General features: G+C 43.9%; 1 protein-coding gene across 1 annotated transcript in view; it reads left to right on the forward strand.

Annotated features, from left to right (window-relative positions):
* HS6ST3 (heparan sulfate 6-O-sulfotransferase 3) overlaps positions 1 to 12,810 on the forward strand; it is a 682,017-nt gene extending 669,207 nt beyond the window's left edge. The window contains exon 2 of the mRNA XM_079137709.1: positions 7,350 to 12,810. Coding sequence (XP_078993835.1) covers positions 7,350 to 8,058 — 709 coding nt within the window. The 3' untranslated portion in view covers positions 8,059 to 12,810. The remainder of the gene's footprint in view (positions 1 to 7,349) is intronic.
* The last annotated feature ends 6,661 nt before the right edge of the window (positions 12,811 to 19,471 follow it).

The following is a 19,471-nucleotide window of genomic DNA, read 5'->3' on the forward strand; positions in this document are numbered from 1 at the left end:
CGTTTGTTTGAACATCATTCTCAGGTTCCCCAATTTGTTTTCAAGGCTTGAATGAAAGGACTTTCTTCGGGGTGTCAAAGGGCGGCCTGATTGCGCGGCGCGCTTGCCCTGTCAGATGCGGCGCAGGGCAGGTAGCACGCTACCAGATAGTGGAGAAGGGCAGCCCCTGATGAGCACAGTGCAAGAAATTAAGTCCGCCCTGAGCGTTTGGAAAATGATTGCAATCCACAGGACAGCGGGTGGAGGAGCTGTTTCATTGTCGAAATGCTCGCAACCTCTAATGCTGGTGGACGGTTGTCCCCAGGGGCCCTGAGGTGAGCACCAGCAATCTCCTTCTCCCCAGGTGCCCCCAAGCCCACCCCTGACCATCACTCAGTGCCTTTCCTGAGTCACTGTGCTTTGACAAAACTCGGTTACCCAGGGAAAACTCCTTTCAAAGTCTGTAAGGCAAGAGGGATTTTGAGAAATTTATTATGTCCTATACATTTCATAAGATCCAAGAATCCCTGAAACAGTGGCTGATATAATTTAAGTATTGATTCACTCCACAGTGACCAATCGGAGACCCACCGTGTGTTAGGTCAGGTGGGGTACGTTCTGGAGAAAGAAAGCTGAGCAAGGCACACTTCCCTATGTCTGACTGTGTGAAGTCTATCCAAATGAGAGAGTATTCCCTGGAAGCTAGAAGAGAGGGACCCAGGTTTTGTTGGGTCCGCAGGGAAGAAATTGCTTCCACTGAGCATGTCAGAGACAGCTGGGTGGAGGAGTTCCCACTGATATTGTTTTTATGAATATATAAAATGGCGAAGTGCTAGAAAGATTAATTTTGCTGCTTGGTTTTATAAGGGTTAAGCTGGTGGTGGAAGGAACATAGACATTAAACTTCTGAGAGCCTAGCATTTTGTAAATTCTTTCACTTGTGTTCTCATTGGATTGGCAAGTCACAGCCTCAAAAGAGGGAATTTTTTTTTAATCACCACAGGCAAGTGATTCCTGTGACATATACCTCTTATTCCACCATTCTGATGGAAGTACTTGCTCTACCTCCTCTTTATTCTCTTGCAATATTGACAGAGAACGATGAGATGGAGGGAATGAGAGAATGGGTGTAGAGCAGACTGACAGTAAGGGAGGAGGGAGCAATGACTGAGGGGTATAAGGTGCTACTTGAACCTCTTCCCTGCTTCCTTCTTATCCACACCCACAATTCTGGGCCTGTCCCTGCTAGTCTCTTGCCACGGCTTCAGAATGTCTTAATTTCTGCCTACTTCCGTCTCTCCTTACTTCCAAGGCTAAATGAATCTTCCTAGATCAACACTTTTCTCTTTTAGCAGTCCACAGTTGCATTCAGAGCCCAGGACTACTGGGTCTCAGCTTCCTCTGCTAGCTTATGCCCCCTGCCTTTCATTCATGTATTAAGCCAACAGTTAGTGAAGTCCACAGCAACAACCTCAGGGTCCAGTGAGGCTGCTCTGCTGATCCTTAAGTGTATAGAGAGCTCTCTCAGATAGTCTCTGGCCACTTCTTACCTCTGCAACTTGCTAATTAGTATTTTTTCTACCCTACCTCACCTGTACTGACAACACTTGAGGGCACTTTATTTATTTTTTATGTTTTCCACGTTTCTTACAGCAGCTCCTTACACATAGCAAACCCTCAATAAACATGTGTTAATTAAGTCACTATCTAATTAAAGAAGGGAGCAAATTATACAGTAAACTGTTAAGTGAAATAGGATCTTGAAGCAGTTGGGAAGGAAAGCAGTAAGTTTGAAATTTAAAAATAAATTGTTACTAATTACCTGTTGTATGAGAAATGTTTGTCACATAAGTTTGTGTTGACTATGACTTTCTATAAATCACTGACCATCACAATCAAAAGGAGTCAATGAAGTTTCTCTCTTCATTAGAAAATTCTCTCTTTACTCTTTGCCCATATTTTGTACATTGCAAAATAAAGTCAGATTATTTTTAACAGAGAAAGGAAAGGCATATTTGGGGAAGGCAATAATAATTTTAGTTATTCAAGTGCATTTGTTTGTGTAATTATCACTTTTTAACCTAGTAATCATTCACTGAACATTGACTATGAGCAAGACTTTGTGCTAGGCACTGTGGGGCATGAAGTCTCAGGTACAGTTATCACGGAAGAACCTAAGATCTTGGATGTGACTAACTAAGTGTGAAAAGTGGTGCAGGAAACCTGTAGCTGGAAGGTCAGAGGTGGCAGAGATGTATCCCGAGCTGGTCTAGGAAAACTGATTGGGGTGCACTTGAGTAATGGAAAGGACAAGGACTTTCAAAGTGAGAGAAGGCGGTTATGCCCTTGGTTGTGTTTAGAATTCTGCAATGTACTTACCTTACAGCAGAGCAGGGTGCCAAAAGTGGTTCTAAACCAGCCCTGGAAAAGTGTGTGCTCCTTTTCTTTGAACTTTAGTAACCATGATGGCCTGCATAGTAATGATCTGTTAAAATAATTACTGGGTAACAAAAGAACTCCATTCTCTATCTGAGAATAAAAGAATTTGGCAATATTGCCCTGTGGCCACAGAGGGACAATTCTAAAGAGCTTCGATTGCTTTGTACTTTCTTAAATGAATTCACCCAGGCTTTCAATTAAGTAGGTGGCAAAGGAAAGCTCCTGTGGACCAAATACTGTCACCAAGGCAAAGTTATCTGTCTTGGGAATTGTTCTGGTCCAAGCAGATTGGCAGAATTTTCTCTTAACTTGGCAGTTAGCATTTCTCTCACTTTATGAAAAACATTGGGTGACCAAGATCTGTTTGGAGACAATGTCTTATTAATTTCTCTGTCTCCCATGCCTAGGCCTAGTGCTTGGTAAACAAAGGGGACTCAAATGTTTGAAGAGTTACAAATGAATGAATGAATAGATGAAAGAACTAATAATACTTTACTTATTTATGTTTCTAATACCTGGGAGGAGTTCAGACCAACTATAAGGATAAATATATGAGTAAGTGATAACCTGTGTAGGCGTAGGAGATTAAATTAAAAAGAAAGGAGTCAATGAAGTTTCTCTCTCTCTCTCTCTCTCTCTCTCTCTCTCTCTCTCTCTGGCCACCATAACCCTTGGGTATTGCTTTTCCTTCCTCTCTATTCTTTGTTTTGCCATTTTAAAACTGATTTTTCCCTTCCATTGCACTCTTGAACAAGTGAGGTCTAAAAAACAAGTTTCAGAATTTAGTAGTACAGAATCCTTTAAATACTTTCATTATAAATTGAATTGGTAATTATGGGAGCAGAAGGAAGAGTTTCTGTTGTTCTGGAGTTGTATGAGTTGGCCTTCTGTTCCTGTGACAAAATACCTGAGATAATCAACTTATAAGGAAGAAGGTGTTATTTAGGCTCACAGTTTCAGAGGTTGACGTCCATGATCACTTGGCCATGTTCCTTCTGGGTTTGTGGTAAGGTAGCACACCCTGGTGAGGAATGTGCAGTAGAGCAAAATTGCTTACCTGGTGGTGGCCAGGAAGTAAAGGAGGGAGACAGGAAGTGGCCAGGGTCACAATATCCCCTTCAAAGAGCATGTCCCCAATAACCTATCTTCCTCTCTCTAGGCCTCACCTCTTAAAGCTTCTACCCCCTTCCAGTAGTGCTAAGTGAGGCCACGCCTTTATATAGGGGCCTTTGAGGGACATTTCAGATCCAAATTATAGCAGGAGGGAGTTCATGGAAGGGAAGCATGTCTTGTCAACAGTGAAGATCAGAGGATATCATGTCATTGCTTATTTTTATGTTTTCTGTCCGAAGGCAGAGAAGCAAATCAAAATAGAGAAAAGAGGAGATAAGAAAAAAAAAGTTAGATAATTCTTCAGTTGCTTTTTTCATTATTTCAATGTTTTTCAACCCTTCTGGCTTATTTTTATTCTCATTTTATATCCTGATTGCTTTTCAGGATGGAAACAAACAAAACACACATAAGAAAATGTCCGACTAAACAATTCTCAAACCTCCTAGCTACTCTGATGCAGACCATGACATGGGCCAGCTCTGTGCTGGTCGGTGCCAATCCACTAGTGCACTTCTGTGTCTCCACAGAGAGCGTTGCTTCCAAGTTGCCCTCTTGGGCTGATAGAACTTGGAGACTTTGGGATTTATTGTATTAATAAACATCACCCTGCGATTTCATTAAGTATTGTGGAAGACTGTATTAAGCTTCATAAAGTTAAATTTGAATCCAAGACCACTTCAAGCCTAAACCAGCTTCATTCAGCCCTAAGGTCATGTCAATCTCCAGTGGAGCAAAGCTGCCGGAAGCTCTAAGGTCAGCTTTCCCAGTGAGACCAGACCTACTTCCTATCCCAGCAGGTTTCAGTTGAATCTTTACACCACCACTACTTGTAATTCACCTCTCCGAAAGCTTCCAACTCTAATGGTTCTCTGAACATCTGGATCATATTAAATTTGATCACATAAATGAAATGGAGACGTATTGCCCCTGGATTTTTTACTGGTGCTGTTTACATCTTTTTGGGTGTTTTGTATTTTAACAGGAGAGCTGGAAATTTTTCATTTGTGCTCTAATTTGACCTGATACAATGATCTTCCTGATTTAAGTTCTTCTGCCCTGATGTACCTGGCATCCTTAACCCACTGACCTATGGTATCATCATCATGACTGTATTTACATGTATATTATGCCAATGTTGCATGACATAAAAACCAGTCTCTGCTGGTAGAATTGAAACGTGAATAAGTCCCAACACAGTACTAAAGCATGATTCATGGTGAATGTCATCTAGCGCTCAGCACTTGTCATATCCACTCCGAGCAGGACTCCACCATCACGGTTCCCTCATGGAACCCAGAGGCTGTGTCAGCCGTCTCCTGCTTCCCTTCTGATCATTTAGGACATTTTCTTCCACTGATGGAGTCATCACTCCTTCACCCAGGAAGAGAACAGAGTGATGCAGGTCGGTGATTGGCAGCGCTGGCCCAGGCTGGCCTGGCTTGGCCGTCTCCGTGCATTCCTCCTCCTCAATTAATGGGTAGCTAGTGTTCCTTCAGGTATTGAAGTTTCTTTAGCACATTCCAAAACTATCTGGCTCTCTTACTGGAATGGAAGCTCTCCATTCACAGCAACAGAATATAGAAAACTGCATATTTACAATAACGTAGTTTATCAATGCCTTTAAAAAGGCAGAATTTTAAAGAATTTCACCCTTAAACTCCGCATTTTTTATTGCTTTTACTGGGGTTCTTTATTTCTATCCAGTTTAGTCTGGACACTTGGGACAAATACTGGGGTGAGGGTTTCCTATACAATGAGAGTGTTTTCTTTACATGACATAGTGACCCACCCGCCTCCTCCCTCCCCGGCAAAAAATGTTTTTTTTTTTGTTTTTTTTTTTGAAGGAAGCCAGACCTGATTAAATCCAGGTTCTATCACTTACTACCAATGTTACATTGGGAAGCTTATTTAATTCTTCAAGTTCTTAGTTTATTCGACACTAAGAGAAAACAAAGACCCCCAGGAGCATGACTGTGGTCTCTGTACGGTTTGCAGCATTGTGAATCTTGGGTGCTCACCTATGGGGAAAGCATTTGGCACTGAAGCACATCAGTGAATTTATCTAAATAAAAAGTTTATCATTGCAATTTAAGACAAAAGCAAAAGCAAAAGTTTGCCTGCCCCTGTTGAAAAGCACTTGTTGTAAGTGGAATAGGAGCGATCTCTCTTACACAACTTGAGCAAAGGATCTCTGATAAGTTGAAAACGAGTCTTCAACAATCTGTTCTTTCCTCGTGGACTTATTAAGCACCTCTAGGTTCTTTTCCTTGGAATTAGGAAAGTGTTCTTTCCCACTGGTTTTAGCTTTTCTGATGATCTGCACGTGCCCTCAACATGTGGCCGGGTTTTCCTTTCCCGCCTTCTTCTTCACCGTCCCACTGAAAGCCAGGACATCTCTTCCCCAACAAAGGCAACGTCTGGAGTGGGTGCAGAGTAGCCCTTTCCAGCGTGGAAGCTGTCCTGACCCCTGACTGCCTCAGAGTGGTGATGAGCTGTGAGGACCAAGAGGCAGAGTGCCTTCCCAGCCCCCAGCTGTTTCTCCCGTTTCTCACATGCCTGTAAGGTGCCCTCTGTTTTAATCACAGTCACGCCGCCCTTTATCTCTGAGTGCATATAGGAAGGATTTAAGCAAATGATACCCATAACTGCTTGATAACAGAGATATTTGACAAAATAGCGCATGATTCAGGGATAACCAAAAGTCATTCTTCAGCAGATTTTCTGTCTGTCAAAATGTGTGTGTGTGTGTGTGTGTGTGTGTGTGTGTGTTTGGTGTCAAGTTTCTACAGAGAACACATGCTAGGATGAATTGAGCCCAAATGGCCTGGCTTGGTCCGGCCCCCTGGATGCCAGGCTGAGGCAGTCGGGCTGCACAGTAGGCTTTCTGCTCAGGACACTGTGCACCCCTGTGACCACGTGCCAGAATCCAGTCGGATCCAGCACCAGCCTTGGTTTCTAGATTCTCTGCAGCACTAGGCACAGTTGTCAGGGCAGGCCTGCTGCTCTCCATAGGGCATTTCAGGACCACTCTTGTCCCACGGGGATGGGGATCTCTGAGTTAGTATGATTGACCCTGTAAAGGTCAATCTGCAGTGGGCCCAACTCAATGGGCCACTGGCTGAATTGGAATGGAATGGGTGTCAGACTGGCTTCTGTGGAAGCAAGAAGGCCAAAGTGGGATTTTAGAGCAGGAAGACAGCTTGGAGGCCTGTGTTTGTCCTGCTCTTCCATGAGGTTCTTTCTATGGCTTCGGTGACAGGTGGACCTCCAGGCTCTGCTTGGACACTCCTTGGGACAGGGTTGGGGTGGGCAACCCATACCTTCCCCAGCCCCATCTTGCTCATAATCCAGAGAAAAGGTGAAGGAGAGTTGGTTTTCTGATTCCCTGACCTTGGACAAACCATTTCATTTCTTTGCATGGTTTGCTCTCACGTAGTAGCCCAACTACAACAAAAGATTGTCAAAAGGATCAAATAAAGTAGCAGACAGTAATAAATTTTAAAATCATGGTGTTTCTCTAAGTGTGAGACATCATGGGCATTAGTAATGCATCATAGAATGAGCAAACACAACCCAATCCTCTCCACATTCTATTGGGGACATAAAGTGCAGCACACTTAGAATTGAAAACTGGTCCATAGTGTGTGTCTTTATGGAAATATGCACCCATACGCCTGATAGGTGCAAATCCTGCAATGATTTCCCTTGAGCATTTGGCAGATGAGCCCATGGACTCTGTGTTGATGTAAAATCACAGAGGTTCACAATTTCAGTATTAGAGTTGTCCGCTACTGACACTCTTCCTCTATTTCTTCCAGGAATTTCTATTACATCACAATGTTGCGGGATCCAGTGTCACGTTACCTGAGCGAATGGAAACACGTCCAGAGAGGGGCCACGTGGAAAACCTCTCTCCATATGTGTGATGGAAGAAGCCCCACCCCGGACGAGCTGCCCACCTGCTACCCTGGGGACGACTGGTCTGGGGTCAGCTTGAGGGAGTTCATGGACTGCAGCTACAACTTGGCCAATAACCGCCAGGTGCGCATGCTGGCTGACCTCAGCCTGGTGGGCTGCTACAACTTGACTTTCATGAACGAGAGCGAAAGGAACACCATCCTGTTGCAGAGCGCGAAGAGCAACCTGAAGAACATGGCCTTCTTCGGGCTCACCGAGTTCCAGAGGAAGACACAGTTTCTCTTTGAGAGGACATTCAACCTCAAGTTCATCTCCCCCTTCACGCAGTTCAACATCACGCGGGCTTCCAACGTGGAGATCAACGAGGGCGCCCGCCAGCGCATCGAGGAGCTGAACTTCTTGGACGTGCAGCTTTACGAGTTTGCAAAAGATCTCTTCCAGCAGCGCTACCGCCACGCCAAGCAGCTGGAGCACCAGAGGGACCGCCAAAAGCGGCGGGAGGGGCGGAGGCTGCATCGGGAGCACCGGGCCCACCGGTGGTCCAGAGAGGATGGAGCCACAGAGGGGACTGTGACTGAGGACTACAACAGCCAGGTGGTGAGATGGTGACCCCCTGCCCACTCCTCCTTCGGGAGGGGAGGCGAGCAGGTGCACTGACCACCGGCTGGAGAAGGTGGGCCATTCCGAGGACCGCTGGCTTGATGTGGCCAAACGTGGACGTCGCTTCCTCTCGGTCTTCGTTTTTACCCAGCTGGAGATTGTGGGCCTTGTTCGTTTTTTCTTGACGTTTCCGATCAGCGACTTTAAGTAGGGTAGGAATGCGTCCTACAGAGACCACATTGAGGGGGAAGGAGAAGAGGCCGCTGAAGGAAGGGGTCCGTGTGATCTTTGCGGCATCGCAGGCGATCCTTCGGGGAGCTGGAACCCACACAGACGCACGTGAAAAGCCCTGGCTTGGATGTTCTGCTGAACCTGGTCCGTTTCACACTGTCTCTGTCATGGAAATATTAGTCTTTTAAAGTGAGAGGAAGGGAAAGAGGCTTCTGTCCCGAGACGAGGTTCTACGCCAACCCTCACCTGACTGCTGGTTCCTGTGTTTGAACTCTGAATGCTGTTTTGATCATAAGTAATGTGTTTCGTTGCTGCAGTTGTTTTTCGACAAAATCACTGACCATCTCTAGAGACCCACATCCCACCAACCCCGGCATCCGGGCTCTGAGCCAGGCTTCCTCCTCACCCTTTAGGAGACAGGGAGTGGACACAGGGCAGAGGTGGCTGTGGCTGAGAGATGAACCTTGGTGGGGTTTTAGGGAACTGCTTATTTACTGGCACCTGAGGGCATCACACTGTACCCATTTTAATCTTCACCATGAGGAATGAATGATCAATTAAGGGAGAAAAAAAAATATCAGGAGAAATAACATGTTTAACATTTCCAAGCCAGCTACAGAATCTTAGTTTTTAGAAGAATCTTTCAGAGTTTAACCTCTTTGGGGGCAATCCTCTTCTCTGCCAATGTACTGCCAGGTTTGAAATTCTGCTATTCCAAAAGAAAAGAGATTTTAAAAGAACTTGGCCTAAAGAATAGGAGCTTAGCTGATATGTATACAAAATATATTCGAGGTCACTACATGAATAATAACTCTGATTTGGGCCGGGAGACACGAACACCATTCACCAGATGGTTATTCCAGAGGCAGAGACAGACACTACCTTCCAGCACCGAAATGTTTCTAGCCCGCTGTTCCTTCCCACGTGGTCTACACCTGTTCTCAGACTGCACGACACACAGCCAGTCAGGTCAGAGGGTCTGAAACTTGACCAAAACACATGGTATTGCCAAGAGCTCCTTAGCCTCGCCTTTTCCTGGTCACAAGTGCAGTGACCAATAGTGCATTGGTCAGTGGGGGAAGCTGGAGGAGGGAAGAGAGAGCCTGTCTCCCCTCCAGCTGGAGGCTCAGATCAGGTAGGAAGTTTCACGACACACTGATAAGGTCAGCCCCTCCAAGGAGCTGAAGGAAGACGAGTGAGCCCCCTGAGGCAGATGGAGAAGGCTGCTGCATCGACGTCCGACACGTCTGATGTTCAAGCCAGCTTCCACAAGCCACTTGACAGCCTGCTGAACACCGTCTCTGGGGCAGAGGGTCCATCAGCCCACCAGCATTTATGGACAGCTACCTGCACAGAGGACAGCCCAGGTCCCCATCAGATACAGATCTGGAGAAGTGGCTCCCATGCTTCTCTTGCTGCCCTTGACTTAGTTGAGGATCGGCAACCTTGTGCCACCAACTGAGGGAGGCCCTTAAGGATGCTCTGCATTGAGAAGGTAGAGAGTCTTGGTTCCAGTTTCCCAGATGAGACAAGTGAAGCCCACAGACCGTAGGTCGCTTTCCTGAGGACTGTGAGGTAGACCTAGCTGACCGCAAAGTGCAGTCTCTTTTCTTATCCTATCCTGCTGTCCAGATGGGATAAAGGCTCCGGCTGCCTAAAACCTCCTGCCAATCATGCAAGAAGCCAGATGTTATTGCCCTGAAGTATTTGAGCCTGACCTATGTAGGTGGCACAACTGTGATAGCACCAAGGTAGCAGTGACCCAGAGCCATGCTGCCTTTGGGTAAGTCCCTTCCACATCACTGAGTCAGCAATGAGCTCTCGGGCAGCTGCACTTTCTGAGCCATATACAAGAGTGAGTTAAAAGGGGCCAAGTAAATAGCACCTGTCAGTTGCTAGAAAAACACCAACAAAATATTTGTGTCTCCCCTTTCCAGTGATTTGCTCCTAAGGTAGGGAGGGAAGGGACGTTGCAGCAGGGATTAATGAGCAGCTCTCTTTCTATCTTCACATTTGGTTGCCCTGATCTCACTTTCCACCCAGAATAGAAAGACTGCAAATTATCTTTCTCCCTACCACTGAGCACTGTTGCACATGCATGCGCACACACACACACACACACACACACACACACTCACTCACACGTGATCTAGTCTTTCGTCACGTGGAAAATCAAAACAAGCTAGAAAGCATTTGGATTGTTTCTTCTAAACCCACTTTAATTTTTGGCAGGGAATTCACGCCTAGCTGGGCCTCGGAGGCAGCCCCTGCTAAGTTCACACTGTTCCTGAGACGCCTCGGGATTTCTATCAAAAGGCTTTCCACGGCCTTTCTGCTGAAGGCTTGATGTGTGGGGCGCCACTTGAGACCAGATAGCAGGATGCTCAGAGGAGAAACCATCTCTTTGCGCTGGCCCCGGGCCAGAGCTGAGCAAATGAAAAAGACGGACGTGGCCTCCTCCCTCATATCACTGCATTGTAAAGCAGCACACTTGTCACACCCCAGAGTCCTGTGTCAATGGAAATGAGAGTTGGGGAAGTAGCGTGTTCTCCAGAAATTGACTGCACACCTATGTGCTGAGTGACACTTAGGGACGGGTTGCCTATAGAAGGCACCTGGGCCTAAGAATCCGCGGGAAGTCAGCAGCCTCAAGGTCCCAACTCAAATCAGCTCCAAGGGCACTAGTGTCCAAAGCTCAAGAACACACACACACACACATACACACACACACACACAGGGAGTGCCATCTCCTGCCAACCCCTGCAGTGCCCGGGTGGACACTCCTTTCCTTCTGTTGGCAACGGAAGCTCTAGTAACTGCACTGGGGTGAGGCATCCTTGTGTGGCGGGAGGAAGGGGACATTTTATTAAGAACTAAGGTGCACACTTGTTTTGTCTCCTTCTTGCTTTTTAGCAGCCTGCTCTTGATACCTGAAGAAAATAGTGGTCTGAATAATCCATGTTAGACAACAGTTAAGGAAATCATGTATGTTATTAATTATAAAGATGTGTCCCTTTTCATCTAACAGAGATAACTTTAACACAGTTTGACCACAGGTTTGAAGTTTGAAAAGTTCATTTCAAAAGTCTGAATGGAGATAGTGCTAATATTGGGAAGAAAGTCTACCAGGTAGACTTAATAAGGAGCTGAAAGTAGACCGTCAAAAAATAAAGATTAAGCATATTAGGTAGGAATCCCATTTGACTGTTTTAACTGAGACACTCAAAATAATAAATCAGATTGAAGCTATTTTCCTCTCACTTAAGGACAAATGTGTTTTGATAACTCTGGTGTGTGACATTACCAGAAACCCATGTCTTCTCTTACTGCTTTTACATTCTAACATGTGACATTCATCTCATGGTCAAGGATGGCTGCTGCTGCTCCTGCCATCTAATTTTCATTTAAGATGGTAGAGGGGAAGTGGAGGGAAGTTTCACATATTGCTTCCAGTCACATCTTCTGGGCTAGGACTTAGACATTGCCACATCTAACTGCAGAGATTATGTCTTATTATTCATCACCAGGTACCTCAATAAGCTTGGGGGTTCTACTATTAAAGAAACAAGGTGAAAATTAATGCTGATAAAAACTATTAGTCTCTGACTCAAAACGGAACACTTCAAGTGCTTTTCAATGTCATTTATTTCATCACATGTTCCACAAGGGATAAGATTAAAATTCACCACTTTGTATAGCATTTAATGCTTTTCAAAACATTTTTGTATCTAACATCTCGTCTGGCCTTCATTACATTCCTGTGCGCTAAATGGGAGCTCTGTTCATTATCCCACCTGACAGTTTGGAATGAAGATTCAGAGATGTTGAGGGATTTCCCAGAGACTCTAATTCATTGGCAAGTTGCTCAGAGCCGCAGTCTTCTAACTTTGCAGCCTTTCCCACTACTGACTGCTGCTCGGCGTCCGTGCTGGGATTGGGAATTACAAGAATATGAAATCTGAGTCTTTATTGATTTATATCTTCCCTCACCTCGTTGTGGAACTGCAGTGACCTAGAAACTGCCAAGGTCGAGTTGACTCTCCACTCTGCCTCCAGTGCAGGGGCCTCGGGTTAAGGGTGAAATGCCCAAGAGATAAGCAGGGTTGAGGAAGCCCTTGAACTTGGGGGAGACATCCAGACACCTCTCACTGGATGCCTGCCCTCTTCAACCCCAGAACTACTCAAGACGAAGGTGGGCAGGATATGGTCAACTCCCTGGGGAAGCTCAGTAGTAGACTATGCAGACTCAGTAGCACCTGTTAGCGGAGCTTAAGGGTGGTTAGTAGTAGAAGCCCCGCTCATAAAATACCTCCCCTTCACTTCGCCTTCCCCAGGCCCCCGATACTTTATCAGCAGAATATTGCGCTAGTTCTTAGAGGGGCTTCTGGTGTTAAATGAGTTCCTTGGCACATTTGCTGGAGAGAGGAAATGCTTCAGGCTACAGCAAGCTACCATCTTCACAGTATTTATTTTTATTTTTTTCCTCCACATGTGACCTGTGGCTGAGATGAGAGAGTCCTGTGTCACGGGGTCAGGTGGGGTGGGCAACCAGGGAGGGCAGGGGTAACTATAGAAGAAAGTGGGGCTCTCGAAAGGGAGGCAGAGCCTTCAAAGATGGAAAGCTGATGAATCAAATATGTGCCAGGCAATCTCAAAAAATAGAAAAATGACAGTTTTCTATTTTTAAGATACAATTCCTATCCTTAAGATCAAGGGCAAGCTGGTGGCATGTGGACTACGATTCCTTTGCCATTGGACAGAGCAGAGGAGGGAAGGGCTCCTGGGACAGGAGGGGAACACGGGATGCCTGCAGGGCCTGAAGCCTGGTTGGGCTGGGGAATTGGATTCAAGGGAAACCTGGGCTGGACGTAGGTAGGAAACCCTGAGCTGGCCACCTCTGTCACTCCAGGGTTTTCCTTTGCCACAGTCACCGTGCTTCTGCTGGTCACCAGGACTCCAGGCTAAAGCTTCCAGGCTCGGAGTCAGTGCTGGATGAGCCCGACCCTTCTTCCGTGTGCCATCCAGGGGCCTGCACTGGCACTTCCCCAGGTGCTGAGGCTGCTTCTCAACCTGCCCCTCCATCTCTACCGATGTGAGCCAGTGCCTGCCTTCTCTCGCCACATTCACCTGGACACATCGGAACGAGTTCCCTGCATCCTGGGCCAGCAGGGGGATGCTGAGACCTGTGTGTTTGGTACGTTGGCAGCACCACCCTGCCTTGCAGGCATTTCCAGAGGACTGGCCTAGCGATGAACACCAGCAACGTCTGCAAGACACAAGCCCCTCAGCTTGCAGCAAGGACTCGAGGTAACCTGACAGGAAGCAGATCTGGGAATGTGGACACACAGAGGCTTTTCAAGCCCATGTTCCAAATCGTCTGTGGAAACGACTATAACTGCCATGCTTCAGCACACAGAGTGGGACCTCTGTGCGTCACATGTTCTGCCACACTCTGGAAACTCATCCGAGGGCCAGATGCCGTGCTGAGAAGCCACGGCTCTGTTCTGCAGAGCAGAGTCTCCTGTACTTAGTCGTTGTCGCCTAGCCTTCCATCGCCTGGCCCCGTGTTTTTTTAATCATATGGCCATCTTTTCTTTTCCTCCTTTTCCCACACCCCGGAGTACTTTCTGGGTTTTGCTTGCATTATTATTATTTTTTTAATGTATCAACTCAATGTTAAAAAAATCTGGCTCTTTATCTGGTGCCCCATTTTAGATGTAAAGATAGTTATTCAATAGCTAGTAAATTATTTCTCCTAAGAGATATTTCCTTTTGTTTCTGTGCAATAATATGTATGAACTCAGTTACTAGAAGATTGTATTGTGACATTATCAACCTTTATTGCTATTTAAAAATGATAGTTTGTAGAACTGAGAATTTCCATTGATGTGAAGCACAATTTAATGAATAAGTTAACATATTAAACTGTTGTGATGTCAAGAACAATTGTTTTCCCCTGTGTTTTTGTCAGAGACATTTATGCAAAATGAGAAAAGTTAGTTAAACACTTTAAGGGGTTTATGGAAATTGAATCCACAGGATCAGCTTAGTCAAACTCTGCAAATCCATGCTGTGGATACAAATGCGGTTATTAGATGGGAAACTTTAAAAGCCATAAAAGACAAAGGAAATATGGATTGAAACAATTTAGAGCCTGTGAGGCCAAGGAGGATTTCAGAGGCTCTGAACCCATAAGCTTCTAAACTGTGGCTCTCAGAAGCTCCCCTACACCCCACCTCGGCACCTCGAGATCTGCTGTGAAATGTGTAAAAGCCACCAGGAGATGAAGGGGTGAGGTAAAGACTTGAGAATGATGGTGGGAGGGAAACAGATTGGAGCAAGGAATCTGGGAATTCCATTAAACAGAAAGAAGGAGAAAAGGAAGGAAAGGAGAAGAGGAGGAAAGGGGAGAGAAGGACCGAAGAGAAGAAGAAAAGCACACAGTAGTGAACTCTAACAGGGTCTCTCCATGGATTCAAATGTAGGATTCAATGTGAGATTTAAAAAAAATAGCTGTTTCCTATAATAAAAGCAAAGGAGACAATTCTAGTAGAGAAACAAATTCATTTGAAAATCCCTCTAATGATGCAATGTATCATTTTTCTTCTGTTCTATGGAAGTGGAAGCTGTAGATTCCTTCCCTGCCTAGGGAGGAGAATTTTAGCTATAGGAAAATGGCATCTGACCATGTCCCTCTATCGAATGGGAATCGTGGAAAGGGAACTATCCATAGGAAAGACTCCAAGAGATGGAAATCAGACACACACACATAGACAAACAGAGAAACAGTTTGGGGTTTTTCGATTTCCAAGAAAAGCCTGGGATAAGAGAAAGACCTCGGAACCCTGAGGTTAACTTCTTTCACCTTGAAAATACAGTAGTCCCCACCTTGTCCTGGGAGCTATGTTCCAAGATTTCCAGTGTGTGCCCCAAACCACAGGTGGTACAGAACCCTCCACCTACGGCGCTTCCCCCTTAGTGTAGATCTCAGCAACCTCAGGGTTGTAGTCAGCTTTTCCACCATGTAACCGAGAGACCTGGTAAGAATAACTACTGGAGAAAAATTTATTTGGCTCATAGTTTCAAAGGTCTCGGTCCATAGATGGCGGGCTCCACAGCTCTGGGCCCCAGATGAAGCAGAACATCACTGTAGAAGAGTGTGCTGGAGGAAAGCAGCTCAGGACATGGCAACAGGAAGGGGAGAGAGAGAGAGAGAGAGAGAGAGAGAGAGAGAGAGAGCGCTCAGTTCAGCACCAACAAAACAAAAACCCCAAAGGCACCCTTCCAGAGCCCTGCCTCCTCCAGCCACAGTCTACCTGTCTATGGTCACCACCCGCTTAGTCCATAGCAGTAGGTTAATCTACAGATTAAGCCACAGCTCAAAATTTAACCGTTTCACTTTGAATATTCTTGCACTGTGTCACAGATGAGCTTTTGGGGTACACCTCATATCTAAACCATGACCCTCCACATATATGTTTTCCCTTTCTTGAGTTGAGAACTTTTGCCTTTTCACTCAAAAGAAACAGCTTCTCTCTGGCATAGCCAAATGATTATCAACTCTACTTGTATATTTGGGGCCACGATTAAGTAAAATGTGGGTGACTTGAACCCAGCACGGCGACACCACAATACATCTGAAGCCAAGATGGCTGTGTGTCTGGAGGGCAGATAGTGCACGCAGAGTGGACACCCTGCACAAAGGGATGACTCATGTCCCAAGCAAGATGGGGCGGATGGCGGATGTCTTTCATCACACTGCTTGGAACAGAATGCAATTTGAATCTCATGAAGTGTTTATTTCCAGAATATTCCATTTAATAATTTTGTCCATAGTTTACCATAAGTAACTGAATGTGTGGAAAATGGAACAGTGACTCAGGGGAGGCTACTGTAGTATTGAAAGGGAAATTGAAAAACTGTTGAGTTTATTGAAAATATCCTTTCAGCATAATACTGTTTTATTCTCACAGGCCAGTTTTCATATCAAATATAAATTTGCAAATTAATGGTGTATAAAATAGGTCAATGCAATTATTTCTTTACTTTACAAACAGTGTTAATATTTTATGATTACAAAGTAACACAAGATCTGAGATTATTAGGGAAATATAAGTTACTTAAAATCCATGCATTATAGAAGCCAACCCTGAGATTATTTTGTTCAATTACCTTTCATATTTTTCATGCCTTAGCAATTAAGGCAAAATTTTTAAAAAATGTTTTGGGAAATTGGGATTACACATCTATGCAGTGGGACTATGTATATTAACTTCTTAAAAACCATTCTATGAAAACATGAGTTTAATAGCTGCACATAATTCTACATTTTCAAATTTTGGTTATTCTCAACTTTTCTTTTTCAAATTGCCCACTAACATAACACTGAAATTTATATATTATTATATAAGTAGCATTTATGTGGTTTTGCATACTTGTTGGAGAGAAGACAGTAGGCTGCTTTGGTTACATCTTCCCAAAAACCCAGAAAGATAAAATCATCAATACTGTCAAAATTACATAGATGCAGTTAAATGATTTATGAAAAAAATGAAAAATTGATTAGTCCATGTAATCAAAGAAAATTATATGGATCTTCTAGAAGCATTCCACCTGACCCAGGATTATTGTTTCTGAAGAAGGTAGAAGCACCTGCTGCTGGCTGCCCAAGGTCAACTGAGTCTGAAGACCCTCTCTTCAGACAGAGACCTTTTGATACCATTTGGGGGCCAAGCAACAGCTAATATTGCTTCTGTGGAGGCAGAGGCTGTGTCTTTTGATTGGTGGCAACTCTGACGAAGCAGCTCAGCTTTGAATCACCCGGTAGGTCAGCGGAGGGCTGGGTCCTCAGGCACCTCAGTTCCTTCCTCCTGGGGTCTCCTTCTGCAGCCTTCTTTGCCCCTGGGGGGTTCCACATGCCTGGCTCCACCCCAGTCTCTGCTTTCCAGGGAGCTAGCCTGACCTGGAGCTGCAAGTTCCAGCCTCCACAGCCTCTAAGAGTGTCCTCTTTGTTCTTAGTATCTGGAGATTTGCCTTCCTGTTCTGAGCTCAGCTATGTTTTTAAAAATATTTGGGGCAATTTTTCTCCTTGTTTATGACTGAAAGAAGTCTGTGTTTGCTCAGACAGTGGAGTTGCCAGAGAAGAGTCTGCTCTTAAATTTGAGCACCCCTTTGAGCCTCGGCTCCTGCTGCTTCTATCCTCTGGGGGCTCACCGCACTCTCTGTTTCCAAGCTCTGGATTCTCTTGATCAGCTCTCACTTCCTTCCTGCTCTTCAAGTTGTTTCTCTCGTTCTTCTCTTTCTTGAAACTTCCCTTTTGTCTTCATTTCCTTTAAAAATGTCTTTTCTTTGCCTTTTATGCTTATTGTTTTTACATATTTTACCTTTCTATTGAATTTAATTCTCAATTTTTAATCTTACATTTATGGTGGGAGTTTTCGTCTTATGATTGGGTGTTTGTGTCTAGTTTTTATAATCTTTTGTTTTAAACCTTGTCAGTTTCAACTTTGTTCTAAGCCCTACCTTTCATTTTTATTGTGAATCTACTCTCGACTTTCTATCATTTCTCATTGCTGCCATTGTCGTTCCTTTTCTTTATTTTGAAGCAGACTTGTTGTAGTTCTGTTATTTTTAGTCACTATATTGTCTCAAATAATTCCACCTGCACAGTTTTTACTCGCTGAATTATACTGAGGTTGCTTTGAGGCTCTGTATATGATTAAATTCTTATAAAACTTTCATGAATACCTGAAAAGAACATGTATTGTCTTATTAAATTATACATACATACACATATATATACACACATACATATACAGAAAATACAGAAATATCTAGCATACATATAGCAGCATACCTACATATATATCCATGTATAGAATTATTTAAATTCTACATACATGAATGTAACTATACATACATATATGCGTGATTATATATATGCATATATAAACACAATTTATCAAAGTGCACAAGAATTTGCCTCTATAGTTGTGTTTTTATAATTCATAACAATTCTTAGCTCACTTATTTTGGTCATTTATTTGTGCTCATGACTTCCATTTTCTTCATTGATGAAAATACCCTTTTTGAGTCATTGAAAATTTTTGCCTTAAACTCTCCCATTGTATCTTTATCATTGTTATGATTGTCATTATTATCTTGTGGTAATGTGGATCCAACCCAGAGCCTTGAGCATGCTAGACATATGCTTGGCCACCGAGCTCCATCCCTAGCCCTCATTTTGAGTATTATTTTAAACATTCCACTGTTTACAATGAACTCATAGTTTGATTTTTCTTCACATAATCTGCATCTTTGCCTTTTAGTTTGAGAATGATAATTGTTAATATAATTACATTGATAATTATTATCATTTCTAGATTATTGCCTTTCCATTTTTTTCTTTCTATTCATGCTTCTTTTCTGTTTTATTTTCTGTCATGATAGACTATGATTTCTTTGAAATCAATGCTAGTGATGCAACAACATTTATTTGACTCTCCTTTATGAAATTTGAAGCTGTTCAAATTTTTATGTTTCCCTCCTTTTCCTTCCAGTTGTTTAATGATCTGGAGTGACACTCATTACTGAGAAACTAGAACTTTACCTCCATGTCATTGTTGATCCACCATTACTATAGTCAGCACTATATCTATACACAAGGGAGGCAGGACAGTAAAAATGCACCATACTGAAATCTGCAATCCTAATCTGGAAACTCCGAGTCCCCTTCAAAGTCAGACTCCTCACTGCTTCTGCTGCATGCTCACATGTATCTGATCATTTAAGTTATTCAAACAGTTGTGGCAGGTGAAATAAGAAGACTTGAAGATAAAGAGGAAATTTGGACCTCATGAATTAGTGTCTGAAGGCCATGGGGAGAGCTTGCTTTCAGGATGTCATCAGCTCCAGTGAATAATATTTAGCTCACTGAGAAAATAAATAAATAAATAAAGGAGTGAAAATTTTATCAGAACTTTAGAAATGCAACTCTCTTTGAGTTTAATGTGTGACTAGCTAAACCCAACATAAATGACACAAAGAGGTGGAGGAAGGAAGCCTTCTGTGGCAGATAGCATGATTTTTTTCTTAAATAAAGAATATAATTTTTAAATATTTCTGTGCAAGAACACTGGCAATTTTAATATCAAGGTAGTAGTGATTGAATAAATATAAAGAACTCTTTGCT

Source organism: Sciurus vulgaris (assembly GCF_902686455.1).
Source record: "Sciurus vulgaris genome assembly, chromosome: 4".
Taxonomy (NCBI): domain Eukaryota; kingdom Metazoa; phylum Chordata; class Mammalia; order Rodentia; family Sciuridae; genus Sciurus; species Sciurus vulgaris.